The following is a 22,041-nucleotide window of genomic DNA, read 5'->3' as shown; positions in this document are numbered from 1 at the left end:
AACCAGGTATGGTGGCAGAACTCAGGAGGTTGAGGCAGAAGAACTTTGAGCTCAAGGTCAGCCTGGGTGACATAGCAAGACCTTGTCTGGAGGAGGAGGAAGAAGAAGGAAGGAAGAGAAGTAGGAGGAGGAGGAGGAGGAAGAGGAGGAGGAGGAGGAGGAGGAGAAGGAGGAAGAGGAGGAGGAGGAAGAGGAGGAGGAGGAGGAGGAAGTGGAGGAGGAGGAGGAGAAAGGAGGAGGAGGAGGAGAAGAAGAAGGAGGAGGAGGAGAAAGGAGGAGGAGGAGGAGGAGGAGGAGAAAGGAGGAGGAGGAGGAGAAGGAGAAAGGAGGAGGAGGAGGAGAAAGGAGGAGGAGGAGGAGGAGAAAGGAGGAGGAGGAGGAGAAAGGAGGAGGAGGAGGAGGAGAAGGAGGAGGAGGAGGAGAAAGGAGGAGGAGGAGGAGGAGGAGAAGGAGAAGAAGAAGAAGGAGGAGGAGGAGGAGGAGAAAGGAGGAGGAGGAGGAGGAGGAGAAGGAGAAGAAGAAGAAGGAGGAGGAGGAGGAGGAGAAGGAGGAGAAGGAGAAGAAGAAGGAGGAGGAGGAGGAGAAAGGAGGAGGAGGAGGAGGAGAAGGAGAAGGAGAAGGAGGAGGAGGAGGAGAAGAAGGAGAAGAAGAAGAAGGAGGAGGAGGAGGAGGAGGAGAAGGTGCTGGGTGCAGTGGCTCATGCTTGTAATCCTAGATACTCAAGAGACAGATTGGGAGGATCATGATTAGAGGCCAGCCACCCCATCTCAACCAATAAAAGCTGGACATGATGTCATTCCAGATAGGCGGGAAATATAAATAGCAGAATCACAGCCCAGGCATAAACTTGAGACCCAATTCAAAAAGATAATTAAAACAAAAAGGGCTGGGGGTATGGCTCAAGTGGTACAGCTCCTTCCTAGCAATGCCTTAAGCTCAAACCCCAGTACTGCCAAAAATAAATATGTATAAAGTGGAAGAGCTCCTGCTGTGTAATAAGAGCTATATGAGTCTTTATCACTCTTACTACATTTCTTCTCACATGGGACAGTGCTAAAATCAACACCCTAAAAAGAGGGAACATGGACAGGAAATGGGAATGAATAGTCCATCTATTTCTTCATATGAGAGAGCTTCAGAACCTGCCTAGTGATCCACCCAAGATATAAACCAGAGATTCCTGAGACCTGTGGACACCACACTCAGCCTACAAGTATTTTTGTTCAGCCAGAGTGTCATGATATTTTTAAATCTGTGGCTAACATATAAAAATCAGATTCTAAAGCCAGGAATGGTGGCACATTCCTATAGTCTCAGCTACCAGGCTGAGACAGCCTAGAAATTCAAGGCCAGCCTGGGCAATATAACAAGACCTCATTAAAAAATATATATATATAATATATATATATATATAATATATATATATATATAATATATTATATATTTATTATATATTAGACCCATGGCTTGTCTTGTGAAGGAAGCAGCTCATTTGAGAACCATGTTTAGATCAGGCAGTCCCTGTCCCTTCAGCCAATCTCCATTGTTGCCTGCTACCACTCAGCCTAATTCACTTAGTTCTTACCTGCCTTTCCTGGAGGCTCTTGGTTTGGAAGTTCCCATTTTCCCCAGCAAAGCCTTGGAAGGAGCATTTTGCCACAGATGATTTATTTTACACACTGCGGCCTGACAGACATGTGCCCTGTTGCACCACTGGTGTTAATATCACCACCAGGTAGGGGGTTTAGACATGGGTTCAGGTTCACCACTCCAGCCTGAGCGGATTGCTTCCCAGAACTTGGGTAGGCGACCTAAGGAAAAGAACCCATTGCCAAACAGAGGGAGCTCGGGCAGCTTTATACCCGACCTCAGTGGCAGCATGGGATTGAGGCTGGGGGGCTGGGGCTGACGGTTCATGCTGGTGGAGCCGGCCAGGCACTGCAGAGCACTGGCATCCCTGGTGGATGGCACCATGCAGGTGCTGGTCGAGGGGTGGTCAGGTGGGGCCATGCTGGCACTGGGGCTGTAGTAGCTGTGGGTCGGGGAGTGTTCCAGGTGGTCAAGGTAGAGGGAATTGGCGGCTCGTTCCAGGTAGTTAACTGCAAGCCTGGGCAGGTTCAGCGTTTTGGGGTTGGAGAAGGCATTGGTGGATCGGTCTAGGTAACTGATGCCTTTGATGAGTTGGTCCAGGAAGGTGGGGCTGGAGGGCCCCCGGGGACCATCTGTACAGAGCAGGCAGTGAGGGTTGCTACGATGACAAGTGGACTTTCTGACCACCTTGTGATCTCTCACCAGGTGACTTGTCTCCACGCACTTGGAGTTGTAGGGCCGGCCCATGCAGATTTTCCCTCTGGGCAGTCTGGGGGAGCTGGGGTTGAAGGATGGCTCAGAGTGGTTGCTGCAGGTGCTGAACTCTGAGCTACTTGGGATGCGGGTACGCAGGCCCTTGAAGTTGTTCAGACCAGAGCATTGGGTCCAGCCTGTAGTTTGGGGTGCAAGGGATGTGTGGTTGGGATGACTTAAGCGACTGCAAGTGTTGGACTGGTTCACTTGGGGTCCGGACATCATCCCAGCTGGGCGGATCAGGCTTGTGGTGGAGCTGTGATAGCCTCTGTTGGTTGGTTACCTGGGCCTGGCAAGGAGAAAGTTGGGTCAGCTCACCTGAACTCCTTATCACCTCCCTCTAGGGATTCCTCTGCTTCTAGAGGTCCAGCTCTACCCTGCTCCCTTTCCCCAGGGACTCTTGAACTGGAAAATAGATATCCTCTCTCTTCAAAAACCACAAGGGAAGGGTAAGAAATATGGAAGAAGGCAAAACCCTCAGAACAACCCAGACTAGAGGGCCCTATAGAAAAAGTGGGTGGGGTGGCATCTTCTCTTTCTCTAGCCCACAGTTCTGAAACTCTTGAAATACACCTAAAACGGAAACTGTCCTTAGCCTCCACACAACACCATACGCACTCTCTCATGTGCCCAAGCCTTTTCCATGTGTCTTCCATAGATCAACTCATTTAATTCCTACTTCAAGAGGGAGGTGGTATTCCGTTTCCAATTGACAGATGAGGGAAACTGAGGCTCAGAGAGATGTCATGACTGGCTTATGACCACACAGCTTATATGTAGTAAAGGCCAGGGTAGTGTCTTGGGGGTGTCTGATGACCCCTGACAAACAATGCTAAGTTGCCTCCCCACAGTCCGCTAAGTTAAATTCTCACCATACCTACCCTGTCTTCTTGAATTGGCACCCTGGTGGGGAGAAACCCAGTGGAGAAGGGCACTGGCTAACCCTGTAATTAAGCTGATCATGACTTTAAGAACCTCAAATGAAGTTGGGTGTGGTGGTGCACTCTTGTAATTCTAGCTCCTTCAGAGAGGGAGGCCAATGAGGGCAAAGTTAGTAAGAACCTATCTCAGAAACAAAATTACAAACAGAAAGGCTAGGCTCCCCAGTACTAACCCTACCCCAGCCAGAAGAGAGGCTCTGACTTCCCCACCACACACACACACACACACACACACACACACACACACAACTACTGCCAGTTTGTGCTGACTTTCTACACAGGTCTGGTGGCGAAAGAGCAGTATTTGAGCCCAGCCCACCCAGAAAACAGCTGCCTCCCCCTCTCCCCGCCCGTGGCCCCTCAGCTGCCCTTGTCCTTTGGGTCTGAAATGGGTGGAATGTCTAAATCCTGGCTTCTTCCTTTCCTGGCCCAACCCCACCCCATCTCCTCTAGAAAAATAGGAGGTGACTAAGGGCTGACCCCATGGGTGCACCCTTCCCTTTCTGGCTGGCTGGGCCCCTACTCTGCCGTGAGGGCCCGCTTCCCTCTCACTCTGTCTCTTTAGGAGGTAGATGACATTGACCTCTGTGGCTCTCCACTGAGAACACCCTCATGCTGCCACTCCAGACTGCTGGCCATGTCATAGAATCACGGAACCCTAGCGGGGTGGGGGGAGGGGGGAGGGGGGAGGGGCCTCTGGGGTCATCCCAGCCAGGCCCCTGCCTCAGGGCCAGAGCCATAGTAAGCCTGCCAGGACAGATGGGCCCTATTTTTGAACCAAGGCTGGGGTGGCCATTTCCCAGTGGTCCTTGTTGCTTTTCTTGTGTTTAATAGTGCCGAGGGCCAGGAAGATGTATGCTGACTCAAACCCGACTCCTGCTTGCTGTACTCCACGTCGATTTCTCCTCTTTTCTCACCACGTTGGCAAACTCTTTTTACTTTTCTGGTTTTTAAAATATTTTTTATCTTTTGAGACAGGGTCTCTTTGTACAACCCAGGCTAGCCTCAAACTCACTATGTAGTCCAGGCTGGCTTGATTTTACCATCCTCCTGCCTCAGCCTCCTGAGTGCTGGGATTACAGGTGGGTGCTACCACATCTGGCTAAGCAAACATTTGTCATTATTTAAGTCTTCCTCCAATGATGACCTTTTGGGGGCCCTGTTCTAGGAAGTTGAGAGAAACCTCTTTCCTCTCTTCCCACTTGTCCCAGTGCAGCTAACAGTCCCAGTCGAACCCCTACTAAGCACTGAGCTCTGACTAGAGGACTTTTTGGGGAGCAATTCTGAGTTCCTTTTGGAACCCCATGCCCTCTCTGGGGCCTAGTCCCTAGGGGCATCCAGTACATGTGTGTTGAATGAATTAACAAAATTATCCCTTCAAGGTCTTAGGGTATTTGCCAGAAAAGCGTCTGTCTATTCCATTCTTCCTCAAACACTGAAACCACAGCTTTGGGTTAGCCATGTAGCTCAGTGATACAAGGTGTGCTTTGCACGTGCAGGACCCTGGGTTTGATCTCCAGCATACAAAAAAAAGGTGTAGCTCAGTGGTAGAGTACTTGCCAAGCATGTGTGAGGCCCTGGGCTCCACTGCCAGCACTGCAGATAAATATATGTGTGTGTGTGTGTGTGTGTGTGTGTGTGTGTGTGTGTGTACGTGTGTGTATATTTTTTTCTTTTTCTTTTTTTTTTTAGGGCTAAGTGTCTTTTTTATTTATTTATTTATTTTTCCTTTTTCTTTTATTATTCATATGTGCATACAAGGCTTGGTTCATTTCTCCCCCTGCCCCCACCCCCTCCCTTACCACCCACTCCACCCCCTCCCTCTCCCCCCACTCAATACCCAGCAGAAACTATTTTGCCCTTATCTCTAATTTTGTTGTAGAGAGAGTATAAGCAATAATAGGAAGGAACAAGGGTTTTTGCTGGTTGAGATAAGGATAGCTATACAGGGAGTTGACTCACATTGATTTCCTGTGCGTGGGTGTTATCTTCTAGGTTAATTCTTCTTGATCTCACCTTTTCTCTAGTACCTGTTCCCCTTTTCCTATTGGCCTCAGTTGCTTTAAGGTATCTGCTTTAGTTTCTCTGCGTTAAGGGCAACAAATGCTAGCTAGCTAGTTTTTTAGGTGTCTTACCTATCCTCACCCCTCCCTTGTGTGCTCTCGCTTTTATCATGTGCTCAAAGTCCAATCCCCTTGTTGTGTTTGCCCTTGATCTAATGTCCACATATGAGGGAGAACATACGATTTTTGGTCTTTTGGGCCAGGCTAACCTCACTCAGAATGATGTTCTCCAATTCCATCCATTTACCAGCGAATGATAACATTTCGTTCTTCTTCATGGCTGTGTGTATATTTTTTTCTTAATAAATTCTCAAACTCACTGAAACCTGAGGAGATAATGAACTCCCATAATACTCTTCCTCTAAAACCAGTAATTATTACTATTTTGCTTCATCCAGGATCTTTAATCTTGATACAGAGCTATCATCCAATGGACACTTCATATTCAAGTGTCACTGACTGCCTGTCTAACATTCTTTTTTTGGAGGCACTGGAGTTTGAACTTAAGGCCTCACACTTGCTAGGTAGGCACTCTTACCATTTAAGATAGGGTCTCACAAACTATTTCCCCAGGGCTGGTTTTGAACCTTGATTCTCCTGATCTCTGCCTGCTGAATAGTTAGGATTATAGGCATGAGCCACTAATGTTCTTTATGACAACCACTTTTCCAGTTTAGGATCTGACACTGCATTTGGTCCCCTGTCTCTTTATTTTCCTTCAGTCATTAAGTTTCTTGGCCTTTCTTCATCTTCTCTGACATTGACAGTGTTGAAGAGTGCAGACCATTTGTTTTAGACAATGTCCTCTGATCTGGGTTTAGCCTATGCTTCCTAAAGACCAGATCCAGGATAAAGAAGCACCACACCACAGAATCCCTGCAGGGGACACCCCCATGTGAAATTGCTGAGAGATGGGGAGCATAGTGTCTGAGTAGGGAGTGGAGTGGAGGGATGGAGGAGTTCACCCTAGAAGGAGGATGACCAGAAGTGAAACTCAGTGAACAAGGAAGGAGGTGTCCATGGCTCCCTTTTGGGGCCTAAGCCAGGGCTTGGTTCAGCTCTGGGCTGGGGGCTGGGTGGGCAGGCAGGCAGCCAGCTAAAGGGTTGGGCCTCTAGGCTGTTTGTCCTGATGGTACCCAGGCATCAAGATCACCAGCCATTTCTGGCTTGGGCACTAAGGGCTGCTCGAAATAGCTCCAGGACAATTATTTTGGGAGCAATGTGCTATTTCTCTATCTTACCAGAAAGCCAGACTGTGTCCCAATAAGATGAGGAAAGTCCCTTTTTGGCTTCCCTACTCCAGCAGACATCCCCAGGCCTGCTGGGAGCCACAGAGGAAGACTGAGAGACTAAACCCCCCTCTTCCTGAGTGGAGGAGAAGGTGGCTCTGTCCAATCTGGGTTGACTGGCGTCCAGCTGACTCCCAGTCTAGAGTTTCATGAGGGACAGGACATGAGGAAGCTGCCTCACTTCTTGCCCAAGCCCATCCCAGAGAAGCTGATATGGATCACCTAAAATGTGACATAGAACCCAACATTATGGGTGCCAGGCCCTTCATAGCTGTTCTCTCATTTAACCCTCATTGCACTCTTAAGACATAGGGATTTTGTTTTCCAGATGAGGCCACAGGAGGCACAGAGAGGGAAAAAGACTTGCCAAAGTGGGCTCAGCAAGCCAGAATTAGAATTCCAGCTTCTAGCCCTGGAAACTGTAGATTTAAGCACACAGCACAAGGGACAGTCCTCCTGTCGTGGCTGTTAGAAGTACCATGTGGAAGCATTCCCAGCTCAACAGCCACATGTGTGTGACACCCAGGTCAGTCCAGGAGGCAGCTAGAGCCAAGGGCCATGAAAACTTCTGAGCTCCCATCCTGCCTAAAAGGCATCTGTGACTATTGGCAGTGTGACTCATCTGAGCCCCTGCAGGGCTGAAATCTCCCCTGAGCCAGGAATCCATCCCCTGCTCCAGCCACCCTCAGCCTTCCACTCACTGGAGCACAATGAGTCACACACTTGTACCCCCAACACCCTTGGGGATACAGGCCCTCCACTCACTCACCTGCTGCCCAACCCAGCACTTCCCCAAGATCACAACAGTAAGGACAGGCCAGGACAGATCTGAGCTCAGGAGCCCTAGAGCAGATGGGGCTTGGCAGGAGCCCCAGCCAGTTAGAACTCCCTCCTACCAAGCTGCTGTCTTTGGGCTTTCGAGGTAAAGCAGCCAATCTGGAGGGGACATGACTGGGGCTCCCATAGTTATGGAGCCTGGGGAATCCCCTCTAAGGGAAAGACGGTCACAAGTAGGTTTCTGTGCAATCTTGCTGAGAGAAGACAGTGACCACAAGAGGTAGGACAGCAAGTCACTGGTTTGTGCTGTGACCTGGGGTAGGTAGCTGAGCTTCTCTAAACCTCAATCTCCTGTTTTGTAAAATGGGGGCTAGGAGGGTGCTCAGTGAATGTTGTTCACAACCTGCCATAATCCCCGTGTTCCAGGCTCAGATCTAAATGCTGCACCAGCTTCCAAGCTGCTGCAGTGCCACTGGAGCTAGCTACAGCCAGTTATCCAATATTCTGTAATTTGGTGCACTGTTGTTAAACTATTGGTAGTAAGCCAGGTGTGGTGGTACACATCTATAATCCCAGCATTTGGGAGGCTGAGGCCAGAAGATTGAAAGCTCAAGATTGGCCTGGGCTGCATAGCAAGGTCTTGTCTCAAAAAAACCAAAACCAAACCAAAACAAAACAAAAAACCAGCCTACTGCTACTTGGGAGGCTGAGATTGGGAGGATCGAGGTTTGAGGCCAGCTTGGGCAAACAGTTTTCAAAACCCCACCTCCAAAAGAATCAGAGCAAAAATGAACTGGAGGTGTGGATCAATTGGTAGAGCTGAGTTCAAACCCCAGTCCCACCAAAAAGGAAAAATAAAACAAAAAACACCCACAATAAAAAAACATTGGTAGCTTGAAACTAGCCACAGTGGGTATACTTACACCCCAGGAGTTTGTGTGAGTGACAAATCAGGACTTTGTTTTTGAGACCTGTTTTACCAGCTACCGCTGGAGAGGTGGGACCCTGGCCAAATATCATCCTTTTTGAATTTCCATTTCTTTATCCATAAAACCATAATAATAACAATAATGACCCATAGATGAGATGCTAATGTGTCCCAGTGCTGCGCTCAGCTTACTCATTTCTTCCTCATTACAACCTTGGAAAGATAGATGCTGATAGCAGCCCATTTTTCAGAGAAGAAACAAGGTCAGAGTGAAGCAACTTGCCTGAAGGAGCACGGCTAAGTTCTCAACAAGCGCTGTGGCTCAGCTCTATCTTAAACCCCTGTGCTCCATCAACTCTAGACATAACCACAGCTGCCACATATGAAGCATTGAGTGAGTGGAGACTGCTAAGCTTTCAGCATCTAACAGGTACACCCGAAAGCCCTTCAGCCTCTGGAGGTCACCCTTTCCTTTAATAATCATTAAAAGAGCTCAAGTCTCCATTCTGTGTGTGTGGGAAGTTTGGAATCTTCCCTGGGTTTCTGAGGAAGCCCAAGGGGGGCTGTTACCATCTCTTGTCACCCTCACTCTGAGTCCCCTGCTTCTGGACCAGCCTCAGCTCTCTCTTGCTACTTCTCGGCCTCTGAGTATGGTCTTCTCTCAGTGAGGTTGCATGCCCTTCCCCCGAGACCACTATTCCTGCATTGTCCATGCACCAAACCATGGTAGCTATCAGACAGATTTTACTGAAGGGACAGGTGGGATGGAGGGGATGAACATATAGCACAGGATAGAAAACAACTCGACATCAAATATAAGGATTTCTCAGTCTCCCACACAGGGGCCCCATAGGTCTGCCATCCTTTGTTGACAAAAGCCAGCATTTTGGGTTCTTTGTTATACCCAGAAGAGTGGCATCTGATTCCCCTGCTTCTCACCTGGGTGGGAGGCTCCCCTTCTTTATGAAGGTATTCTTGCTAAGGAACAGGCTTCCTGCTGTACACCCCTCAGTGGAACGTAGCTTCCTCTAGATGTTATGTTCTGGGGGACTGAATCCTTTCTATATCGTTTCCAGGTAAAAAAGCCCTTGTTTGCCCCAGACAGGAGTTTGAGGCCTGCTTTGTGCCAGCTATACCAGCTGTGGGACCTTGAGCCTGAAATTCCCCAGCTATAAACTTAGAACAGTAGACTATCTGCCCTACAGAGATGGCCCTTGGTGGGCAACAGGCTCTCAATAGCTGCATGGTGGTGCATACCTGTGATCGCAGCACTCAGCAGGTTGAGAAAGGAGAATTTTGAGTTCAAGACCAGTGAGGGAGACCCTGTCTGAAAAAAAGCCAAAACTAACTAACTAACTAAATTCATTTTACATATATACTGCTGGCTGTTGCCATCATTGTTCTATACATGGGAGCACTGGGTTCTAGGCCCAGCTCTGTTACTAACTTGCTGGGTGAGCTAGGCCTCGGTTTCACAACTGGCAAAGGAGATGAGACCAAATGACTTCCAACACACCTGCTCCAGGCCTGGTTTTTTTTTTTTTTTTTTTTTTTTTTGGTGGGAGTGGAGTTTGAACTCGATTCTACTGCTTAAGCTATACCTTCAGTCCGTTTTTGCTCTGGTTATTTTGAACATGGGGTTTCAAGAACTATTTGCCTAGGCTGGCCTCAAACCTCGATCCTCCTGATCTTAGCCTCACAAGTAGTGAGTCAGACTGGGCTTGTTTTGTTTTTTGTTTTTGTGGTTCTGGGGTTTGAACTCAGGGCCTTAGGCTTACTAAGCAGGCACTCTACCACTTAAGCCACTCTGCCAGCCCTGGTTCTGGCTTCTTTTTTCTTTTTTTTACAGTACTGGAGTTTGAACTCAGGGCCTACACCTTAAACCACCCCACTAGCCCCTTTTTGTGGTAGTTTTTTCGAGATAGAGTCTCATGAACTATTTGCTTGGGCTGTACTCAAACTGCAATCCTTGCTATGTATACCAATCTGACCTCAAACTTTCGATTCTCTTGCCTCAGCCTCTCAAGTGCTCAGATTGCAGGCATAAGCCACTGGCACCCGGCTGTTCCTATACTCTTGATGGAATGGAAAAATGGTTCTTCTCTATCAGGGAAGGTCAGCCCCTTCAACTGAATGCACAGCTTTAGGAGGGACAGCCTGCAGTCATGAGGGAGGAAGGGGACATCGACCCATTAGCCAGATCAGCTGAATCAACCCTGGCAATCAATAGGGTGACAGATGTCATGGCCAGACTGCCCTCACATCTCATTTGTATCCTTTACAGTAAGCCCATCAGTGTCAGTAATGTCTCCTAAGGGCTAACAATTTACCAAACCTGAGGAGGAGGTTGTGGGAACTCCAGTCTATGGCTGGCTGGTCAGTACAAAGAAAGGGTGGCCCTGGGACTTGTGACTGGTGTCTGAAGTGGGGACAGTCCTGTGAAAGTGAGTCTTAAGTAACGTGTGGGATTGGATGCTAAAATCAGGGAGATATGTGAGAAAGGAATGAAATTGTTGGACACCAGTTGGCATTAGTGAACTGAAGAATTGGCCAAGGTCACAAAACACCTCACAGCCTCCTTTGAAAGAATATCCCACTGCAATGAAATGTATCCTGGAAACAAGGACAGCATCTGGCTTAGGCTGGGCAGGGAGGCCCTAGTGACCACTTGGAGGATGTGACAAGGCTTGATGGTGGGTTCCCAAGGGGCAGGTCTGTAGAAACTTTTCTATACACTTGAGATTTGTCATATCATCTTGGAAAAGCAAAATACAAGCAAAGTAGGATGCAGGAGAAAGAGCCCAGGATTGAGTCTGGGGTTCTGTGTTCCAATTTCAGTAATGCCCTTGAACCACTGTATGATCTTGAACAAGTCACAGCTCTTCTCTGGGCCACGTGGTCCAGTGTCTAACAGCCCTTCCAGTGCTAACACTCTATTGTATAGTGTCATAGTCCACTTTTTTGTTGCTATAACACAACACCCAGGAATAAGTAATTTGTAAGGACCAGAGAATTATTTCTTACAGTTTGAAGACTGGAAGTCCAAGATCAAGATGGTAGCAATTGATGAGGGCCCTCCTGCTGCGTCATGACATAGGGGAGGTATTATCCAAGAGAGTAAGCATGCAAGCTCTGGTCTTTCTCTTTATAAAACCAAAGATGCCATCTGAGGCCATCCCCCTCCTGGTCTCATCTAGTCCTAATTACCCCCAAAGGGTCACCTCCCAATCCCATCAACATACAAATTTGGGGATTAATTTTCCAAATTGTGATCTTTTGGTTGACACATTCAAACCCTACCAGACAGTTTTCATTTCTTCAATCCACACACCTGTTGTCTATGACTCACCTGCTTATTTGCATGTGTAATCTCCCTGCCACCAGCCACAAAGCCCCTGGGGGAAGAGACTGCCTCCTCACTCATGTCTCCCTAGTGCCCAGCACAGGCTCAGAGACTTGGGAAGGTGAGGGAGGAAGGAAAGAGGGCAGAATGAATGAGAGGGCACTCCTGGCCCTGAAGGATTTGTAGTCAGTGTTGAGGTTCCCAGAAAGGAAGCCTGGGGACTCCTTGGGGCTGGTGCTCACCCAATGAACTTCCTCCTGCCTGAGCTCCTGGGTACCCTGGGACTGAGAGGAGAGGGAGGCAGGGAGCTGGATTGGAGGCTCTGAGGCTTAGAGGCCTCCACTTCCTGCAGTGGAGGTCCTCCTCAACCCTGGCTCCAGGCCCTGACTTCTGACTCTACCAGGCCCGTGCCTGTGGAACCTGAAGGCAAGAAACCTCCCTCAGGCTTGGACTTGGCCTGGGCCCAAGCTCCTACCAGATATGGATGAGTCTTGCAGACAGTGGGCCAAAGCCCACTCTCCTGGCTCCGTTTAACAGAGCTCAGCTGCTCAGCAATTCAAGCACCTTCTTTGCCCAGTTGTTTTCACCAGCTGTTCACAAACACCAATGAGCCTTGTGCAGTAGGGAGAAGGGAGGGCTACTGGAGTTAGGACCCCTGGGTTCCTTCTCATCTCTGCCTCTCAAAGGCTGGGTGAGTAGGCGCTGCCCATCGCCTCCCTGAGCCCCAGTTACTTCATCCTATTTCATTCACAGTTAGGTTTGTTGTAGGGATTAAAACAGAGAAGGTCTCAATTCCCTCTCTTTTCTATGTTCAAGAACTCAAAAACAAGTTAAGCTTCCAGATAGAGTTGGAGCTGCCTGATTTCTTTGCCAGCTCCACTCCCTCCGTTCCTGGGTTGCATCATCTGATCTCTGATTATCTTTGCTGTGCATATTTCTCCACTGCTATGCACAGCATTCCACTGATTAGCATGTATTCAAATGCCATATATGTATACATGTATGTATATACACGAATATACATGCATACATACATACATGTATTAAGGCAACATACTGGATGAATTATTTTGTAATTTGCTTTTCTGTACCATGAAATCTTTTGAGACCTATCCATATTGAGAGAGTTCAATAATTTCCACTGTTTGGCATCCACTTTATAACTATATCATAACACATCCATTCTTACATTGACACACAGGTAAGTGCTTTCCAATTAGGTTTTTTCATTTCAAACAACACTGGAATAGTCTACATATCAAAAAGTGATTTAAGCAAAGATGCATGTTAGCAGGGAGCAGAGATCATCAGTGGTGTTCACTATTCACTTTTTGCTTTGATGACAAATAGTTTGAAACCAAATTAGGCCAAATGGTTTAAGAATAGGATGGATCATTTGAGGTTGGCCCTTCTGTGAGGTATGAGCAATCACTTATCACTCTGTTCAGTGCTTCCCATGAGTCAGGTCCCATGCTAAATGCTTTACCTGCTCATATGCTCAAAAGAGCCCAGTGAGGGAGCTGCTGGTGTTATCCAAGCTCAGTAAATTGAGGCACAGGGAGGCATCTTGCCAAGGCCAACCGATAGTGGTTGAGCTGGAATTCATACCTCTAGTTGGTCTGACTGTACTGCTCGCAATTTAACCAAAGATGAGGAGTCCCAGGAGCACAATCCAGAGCTGTGGTGGTAAAAGCAAGAAGCACTGAACCCAGAAGAGGATGCATGGAGGGCCCCTTGAAGGGAGCTGCTTTCCATAGGCCTGGGAGCACTGCAGGAGGCAGCAGCAGAAGTTATTGGGAGGAGGCACCAACGCTGTTAGATTTGGCAGACTATCCCCCACCTCACTGACCAACCTCCAGGCTCTACCCTGCCACTGGACTTCCTTCATCTCTCTTGTTCTTCAGTTCCTCCTGGATGTATCTACTGTTCATTCTTCTCATGCCTTTTTTTGGGGGGGGGTGATCACCTATTTATTTTTCCTTTACTCATCTACTCATCCATTCATTTACCTATCCATCCATAAGAATGCCCATCCACCCACCCATCCATCCATCCATCCATCCATCTGTTCATTAAACCATTGCATTTAATATGAGTTCAGCACCAGCTGTGTGCCACGGTAGTGTAGCCTCACAGATGCAGTCACTGTAGTTGGTGATGAGGGTATCCATCAAACTCAGTTCAACCCTTATGAGAAACCCCTGGACCTTTCCTCTCCCTGAAACACACCCAGAGATAAACACACACACATACACAAACTTACTAGAAAAACCCTGGAGATAGTCATGGGTCTCAGTGTCCCCCTGCTGGAAACATGGATATTACACTTGTCCTGGAGAGCATCATCGTGCCTGTGGGTAGAGATCTGTTCTGGTCCTCCACTTTACTCCCCTTCTGCTCCAGCTTCTGCCAGCAACTCCATGTTAGGGGCTCCTAATAGTGAGGTGCACGTTAGAAAGGCTTCCTGCCCTAGTCTTTGTTCAAGCCACAGGCCAGAGGAAGAAGCAGTGTAAGAGAGAGAAGTTCATTGTATTGGAGACGGTGTGTGGACTATTGAGTGTGCACTGTGTGTGTGTGTGCTCTTGGTGTTGTGTACATGGAGGTGCCAGGGTGCACATTCCTGAGTTTGTGGTTTACGCCCTGATCTCTGCATGATGGAGGGGTGGTGGCAGTGATCCTTACCTGTGCACACCAGGTATTCTTCCTCACATGGCATGATGTCAGTGCAGACGTCACACACTTAGGTGGGGCCACTCTGGGTTGTTGGCCCCAAGAGTTCCCTAACAGGATGGGGCCCTGGTTGTCCATGGAGGCACCCTTAGCTCCTCAGGATCACTTCCCAGGTAAACTGCCTGCAGTCCAATCCTGTCCCAGAATCTGCTCCTGAGACAAAGAAGGAGCAGCCCAAGGGGAGTGGCCTGCACCGGAGGCTGGCAGAGTGCAAAGATGGAACCAGCCTGATCTGAGGTGCCAGCATTGTGCAGATGAATTAAGCAACTGCTGACTCCCCCAACCAACCCTGCCTTCTGCGTAGGAGAGAAAACCTTTAGTTAGTGTGGAAGGCTGTTTTAATGGGATTGTAACTAGAGTTCCACGCCCCAGGCCCAGTGTCAGGTCTGGCCACTCGCCACAATACACCAAATAAAGAGATGAGTAGTGGTAAGGGGCAGAAAGGGACGTTTCTGACACGGCAGGGGCACGCCAGGGAAGAAGCAAGTAGCATTTTGTGCATCTTCTGGGTATGGACACGCACTTTAACTTTAAATAAAGGAAGATGTGGGCCAGGGGGAGAAGGTATGCATAGATGAAGAGTCCTGGTAAAGTGTCCTGGTTGTTCACTATCTCAGTTCTGGTGCGCTAGGAAGTGAAGTTGCTGTTCTCATCTGAGGGGGCCAGTCTGGTTCCCATGAGATGTTGATGCTCTCTCAAGGTGCAGCCTCATCCTTATCGGTAATTGCCCTATTTGGGGGGTGGTCTGTCGGGCCAGGCTCTGCTGTTCCCTCCCTTGGGAGTAGTTTCATCTCTCATCATGAAGATGTGATTGATCAGTAGTCCAGCCCTTTCCAGACACCAGGGTGACTCCTAGGTGGCTGCAGAGAGAATTGCTCAGAGCAGAGACATACAAGGTGGGGATAGGAATGACATGATTTTCTTCTACATTTAGTTAACTTGTGGGTCCAGGTAATAGTGCTTTTCAGCAAAAGCAGCTTTGAAGTATCTGCTACAGGATCATCTAATTTGTGGCTGAAGCTTTCTAAGAATATAGCACTCTACAGGAGCCAATGCCATGTGCAGGGCAGGTCAGGTGGGCCTATCATAGAGTTACTTCTCACTGCATTTGGGTGGTAGAAGCAAGCTGGATTTCTTGGCCCTGGTGACAGTCGGCTTGTGGTGGGAGATTGGAGAGCAGGAGGAAGAGAGAAACCAGGTCATTTAACTCCCTACACCCCTCTGTACCTCACCCTGCCCAGGCCTGGGCTTGCCAAGCTTCTGCTAGGCAACCCACCTCCTGGGCCCCAGCTACCAACACATCTTTCTTGCCATCTTGCAAGGTAGCCGTGGCTAACCTCTGGGTTCCTCACCCTCACTGTTGCTTCTCACCACGTCCCTCACCTGGGTTACCCAATTCCCTGGATTAAATTCCTTCTATTTCCAGTCCTTGAGAGTGTTGTCTACCAGTTTGATCCTCACTGGCACAGGTAGCCCAAGGAGGAGGCTTGGAGGGCAGAACCAATGGAACTGCTGAGAATGGAAGTTCAAATCCTGGTGTAACTTGTTTCTGCTCCCCCTGCCTCTCAACTTGCAGTCAAGTCCTGTGATACGATAAATTTCCAAATCATCATACATAGGCAGGGTTTCCATGCCTGAGAATATGTGTGTTTTGTGACAGTCCTGCACATGCTCCCAGTATGCATTCCCACTTTGTTCCACATGAACAGGATTTTTCATTGTGCACAGGGCTGTGCACACATTTCCCTGTCTCCCAGACTGCCCTGCAGAGCAAATTCAAGTTGGCTACTTTTCCAGTCTGGAATGGTTGGTCTCTAAGGTAGTTCGTTTCCAAGGGCCATAAGAGACCAATGTGTTCTAGATCTCTCTCCTTGGCTCATTCGTGGTTGTCTTCTTTCTGTGTATATCGAGCTGTGCACCAACTTTCCCTTTAAGGACACCAGTTTTATTGGATGAGCCCTGACACTAAGAACCTCATCTTAACTAATTACATTGGCAGTGATCCTGTTTCCAAATAAGGTCACATGCTGAGGTGCTAGGGTGCTATAATTTGGATGTTGAATGACCCCAATACATTAAAGGTAGTATTGGGAGGTGGTAGAACCTTTAAGAGGTGGGGTCTAGGAGGAGGTCTTCAGGTCACTGGGAGTGCCAAAGAAGGGAATTCTGGGAGCCTGCTCTTCCTCTTCATCTATTTTCATTTCCTGGCCATGGGGCCAGCATTTCTGCTGTGCATTGAATTCTTTCCATGATGTGCCTACCTTACTACAGGCCCATAGCAGTGGGACCAAGTAGGCATGGACTGGAAGCTCTACATGTTTGAGCCACAAGAAACCTTTTCTCTTTGTAAGTTGATCATCTCAGGTATTTGTGGTAGTGATGCAGAGTTGAATGGGTTGTGGCCAATGCCTACACCTCCCTTGGCTGAGGCAGTGCTTTCCTTGGGACAAGGGACTGCCATGGCTGCTGACAGGGACTGTTCCATGATTGATCCAAACACAGTTCTTAATTTGCGTGAGTGGACTGCCATGCTCTCTTGTGGCCCCCTAGTGTCACAGGTCTAACAAAGCCTTCTTTCTTGGCTACTTTTTTTTTTTGGTGGTGGTAATGGGGTTCGAACTCAGGGTCTCACACTTGTATATATGTACTTATGCACTCTACCACTTGAGTCACTCCACCAGCTGCCATCTTTTTTTTTTTTTTTTGTGGTACAGAGGTTTGGACTCAGGGTGTACACCTTGAGCTAATCTGCCATTTTGTGATGGTTTTTTTCGAGACAGTGTCTCCCAAAATATTTCCCTACAATGGCTTTCAACCTGGATCCTCTGATCTCTGCCTTCAAGCAGCTGGGACAACAAGCAGGTTCTCCCAGTGCACTGTCTTCTTTTGTCTTTCAGCATTGGTAGAGCAGCTCAGCTAGTAATAGAAAGAGAAAAGGCAGCAGGGGAGGTGAGAGCATTTGCAGGTCAGCTGGTGCCATCTTCGCCAGTCTTGCAGTGTAGCAGGAGCAATCGCAGTGCAGTTTGTCAGGGCCTGCCAAACAGTGGGGCCATCGGTGACAGAGTGGTTTGAGCTGCCTTGGGAGTGAAACTGATTTCAGTTGAGCCAATTGGAGTAGTGGAAGAGGGGCAGTGTAACCACCAGTACTGTGACATGCCACAGGTCCTGACCCCAAAGCATGAGAGAGCTGTAACTCTTCCTACCCTGGTCCTCACTCAGAGACTGATGCTGTTGAGCAGTCCTGGTCCAGACACCCTGGGGCACAGGAGCTCTTGCTACCACCCAGCTGACAACCACTCCAGGCTCAACCACTGAGGCAGGGAATCTGTAATGCTAGAAGGCACCATTTGTGGCTGCTCTCTGCCATCTACTGCTGATACTTGTTAAGGACTACAAACACCTGCCAAGGGCCTGGAACAACTAGAGGAGCTTCTCTTTGCCTATCCACAATAAGGTGGAACAGATGGCACCCACCAGCTGCTTTGTTATAGTCTGGGCCTTGAAGGGAATAGATGTCAAACACCAGGGGTTGCTGAAGAATGTTTAACAAAAGTAGCTACAGGCTGGGGAAATGGCCAAAAGGTGGAAAAAGCATCCCGAGGCTCACCACAGTGAGTATCCCACAGCAACCCTAGGCCTGAAAGGGGAAAGGAAGAGGCAGTTAATGGGAACCAGTGATGGTGGCTGTGGGAATAAAAGTCTGTGGTAGGAGCTTGGGAGAGGAATGAAGCTATTGCACACCCGGTCTGGCCAGCAGGGATCAGAGGAATGAACTTCCAGCTGCTCTCTCTTCCTGTGCTCCATCTCCCGGTGGTTCCTCCCATTCACTGTCCACACCCAGAGGACACAGGAGTGCATGGGTTCTCCATGAGGTGGGACACAGGGCGTGAGGGGTGTTAAGGAACAGATGGAACATGTGCTGAATTCTGCCCTGCACCCAACCCCCAGCAATGAGCTCAGTGATGGAACGGCCTCCGTCTTTCTTCTTGTGTTTGCCTTCTTCCCAGAGAGATCCCAGTGAAGTGGAGAGCACCTGCAATCTAGAATGTGCTGGGCAAATATTTGTGGAATCTGTATTTGTCCTGTAAGACCAAGGGAAGGGGGTGGGGAGTTTTCACACCTCCGGCCCTCTTCCCCATCCCCACAGCAGGCTGGAGGGCCTCTCCCACCCCACCTTGCTCAGCCCCTTGAAGGCATGGCACTGGCTGTGGAAATAAGCTGTGCCCATTGCCCAACAACCCCCTTGGGTTCCAGCTGAGCTGGCGACAGCCTTGGGACAATAGCCATCCTTAGGCTGTGCATATCCCACCCTACAGTGGCTCTGTGCCACAGGTGGGCACCAGCCTGATCCCTGGTCTCTTTCCACTTTCCTGAGGCTGGGCGGCCCATTTGACAGGGATGGGGCTGGTATCTGGGGACATGCAGGAAAATGAAACACCAAGAAGTCCTGGGCCTCAGACCCCTGAGTGTGACTCAGTGAACACTGGCACATTAAAGGCTCTGAGAAGTCCTGAGAAAAAGCATCATTTGAACTCTGTTTGATCTCATATTTCCCAATCCCATCAGACCTTTGATTCCTTACTGAGTGCCCACAGGGTTCTGTTCTGAGAGCTGAGGCCCAGCAGCAAACAAGGGAAACCAAATCCCCTGCCCTGTGGGGTTATGTTCTAGTGGGTCTATTTACAATAGGGCATTTCCTCACATCTCTAGAAGCTGTACTTCAGGGCTGCCATCCAAGCACTGATTCTGAGGTTTTCCAGGACAGCCAGGGGCCTCCCGAAGTGCCTGTATAAATGTCAGGGTCAAATGCACTTTCAGGGCATTGGAGGAGTCCTTTAAGCCAGGTGCCAGTGGCTCATGCCTGTGATCCTAGCTACATGAGAGACTGAGATCAGAAGGATTGTGGTTCACAGCCAGCTTGGGCAAATAGTTCGAGAGAGACCCCCCCCCCATCTCCAAAATAACCAGAGCAAAATGGACTGGAGGTGTAACTCAAATGGTAGAGGGCCTGATTTGCAAGTGCAAAACTGTGAGTTCATACCACAGTTCTACACACACAAAAAAGCAAATAAACAAAAGGGTTCTTTAGCTTCATCGATTCATTTGTTCCCTCCTGTCATAAATACTGTTGAAAACCTACTATGTGCCAGATGAACAAAGTACTTCATTCATTGGGATTTTCCAACTGGGAGGCATCTGTAAATAATGGCCCCCCCCCCGCCAAGACAGAACCTCTTCAGCTTCCCCACACTGTTTCCCCATCATGTCCTAATTCTCTCCCCTCTCCCACCTTCATTCTGGAAATAGCTCATTTTACTTCATTCCGAGGCCTGGTGTGGATGGAATCCCTACATCTCCCCTGGCCAGTTCCCTCTTTGTGGGGCCAAGAAGAGAAGTCACCTCCAGAACTGCTGCTAGGCCAGAAGGTCCCCGCAGTTGCGGGGGGTGGGAGTTGTTAATCAACAGTCCTCGAAGACACGACCAACATGGCAGAAATGATGACCAGAGGGCCAGAGGGCCATGTGTCTGTCTGCAGAGCCTATGCAGCAGCAGGGACTTGCTTAAGCATTATGTGGATAAGGACTGGGGAATCATCCTGTTGCAGATGGGGGAGGGTTTGGACCTTGATTAGCTCTGCCAAGCCAAGCAGTGACAAGCAGAGGCCTTGAGGGAGTCCCAGCACTGAGCAACCAAGCTGAACAAATAAAATGTCCAGACCACAGGAAGCAGGGTAATCAGGACATGGCTATTTTTATCCCAGATTGAAGGATTTTCGAAGCTCTTTCCACTGCATGCTCTGCTTTCCACAGGCCAGGGATACTCCTCTCTCTTTTTTTTTTTTTTTTCATTTTTCTTTTATTATTCATATGTGCATACAAGGCTTGGTTCATTTCTCCCCCCTGCCCCCACCCCCTCCCTTACCACCCACTCCACCCCCTCCCGCTCCCCCCCTCAATACCCAGCAGAAACTATTTTGCCCTTATCTCTAATTTTGTTGTAGAGAGAGTATAAGCAATAATAGGAAGGAACAAGGGGTTTTGCTGGTTGAGATAAGGATAGCTATACAGGGCATTGACTCACATTGATTTCCTGTGTGTGGGTGTTACCTTCTAGGTTAATTCTTTTTGATCTAACCTTTTCTCTAGTTCCTGGTCCCCTTTTCCTATTGGCCTCAGTTGCTTTTAAGGTATCTGCTTTAGTTTCTCTGCATTAAGGGCAACAAATGCTAGCTAGTTTTTTAGGTGTCTTACCTATCCTCACCCCTCCCTTGTGTGCTCTCGCTTTTATCATGTGCTCATAGTCCAATCCCCTTGTTGTGTTTGCCCTTGATCTAATGTCCACATATGAGGGAGAACATACGATTTTTGGTCTTTTGAGCCAGGCTAACCTCACTCAGATTGATGTTCTCCAATTCCATCCATTTACCAGCGAATGATAACATTTCGTTCTTCTTCATGGCTGCATAAAATTCCATTGTGTATAGATACCACATTTCTCTTTCTCCTCTCTCATGGTGAGTGTGACAGGAGTGGTTGGCTCCCAAAAGAAGCCCTGTCCAGTCATATTGGCCACCTCCCACCACCAAAGTCCCCTTAATGCAGGAAAGCTTTGCCTCCCCAAGGCAGGCTCAGTGTTGAGCCCAAACACAGGATTGAGGCAGCAGCACTAAGAGAGCTGGGTGCTGAGGGGTGACAAGGGCTTCTCATGGACATCAGAGAAGCTGGCTTACCTTATTCAGCAAGCATTTATGATGTGCCTATGCAATGTTGGTCCTGGGCTGGGAGGTGGTCCCAGAGTTAGTGCCAGGCCCAAGGATCATAGCAGATGCTGTGGTCTTTCTCCAAAATATGTCCTGAATGCACCCATACCCCTCCCTTGCTGCTCCACCACCTGAGGCCTAGCCTTCTGCCCTCATGGTTTGCCTAGGTCACCAAAATGGGATCCATCCCATGACCTGAGCAGGTTGAACCTGTGGGCTACCACCAAATCCCAGGAAGAAACTTTTGGAAGTACAAATGAGATCCCTTCTTCAACGTCTTTACAAGTTAGCATCTTCCAAATCGAGTCAACCAGAACAACATGGGTGAATCTCAGAAGTATTATGCCAAACAAAAGCTGTCCAAAACTAGAACACACTCTTGGAGGCCACTCGTACACTCAGAGTCCAGGAATGCCAGGACTCTAGGGACAGAAAACAGATGGCTGGTAGGCCACCCTAGTGCTCTGCCTTTGGGACTTCTTGTGGCAGGCTCTTAACCTTCAGGACACCCACATCTTAACATTTTTCCTGGCCCCCCAGATAACTGAGTTACTTCCAATCTCACCCAACCACCCGTGTTTTCCTCTCAATAGCCCCTGCCAAAGAGGAATCATCTATTTTTCTTGGTTTTCCTTTGTTTCCCTGCTAGACAACCTCCAGGAGAGCTGGAACCATGTAGTGCTCATGCCTGCAGCCCTGGAACACTGATAGAAATTCTAGTGAGGTGAGTACCGACATAATCCCCTGTTACACTCTGAGACTCAGCGTGTGCAAGCCATGTGCCTAAGGTCACAGACCTTAGACATGACAGAGCCAGAATTTGGACCCAAGCCTGGCCAGCTTCAGGTCCCCAGAACTTTCCTGAAA

At 48.7% G+C, this 22,041-nt stretch overlaps 1 protein-coding gene across 1 annotated transcript; it reads right to left on the bottom strand.

Moving 5' to 3' along the window:
* Positions 1-1,725: 1,725 nt before the first annotated feature.
* On the bottom strand, positions 1,726-2,565 carry LOC109694913 (uncharacterized). The gene has a single exon (XM_020177114.2). The coding sequence runs from the start codon at positions 2,563-2,565 to the stop codon at positions 1,726-1,728; it is 840 nt and encodes a 279-aa protein (XP_020032703.2).
* Positions 2,566-22,041: the final 19,476 nt, after the last annotated feature.

This window comes from Castor canadensis, chromosome 7 (genome assembly GCF_047511655.1).
Source record: "Castor canadensis chromosome 7, mCasCan1.hap1v2, whole genome shotgun sequence".
NCBI lineage: Eukaryota > Metazoa > Chordata > Mammalia > Rodentia > Castoridae > Castor > Castor canadensis.
The sequence above is the reverse complement of the archived record's forward strand: the minus strand, read 5'-3'. Positions and strand labels throughout refer to the sequence as shown.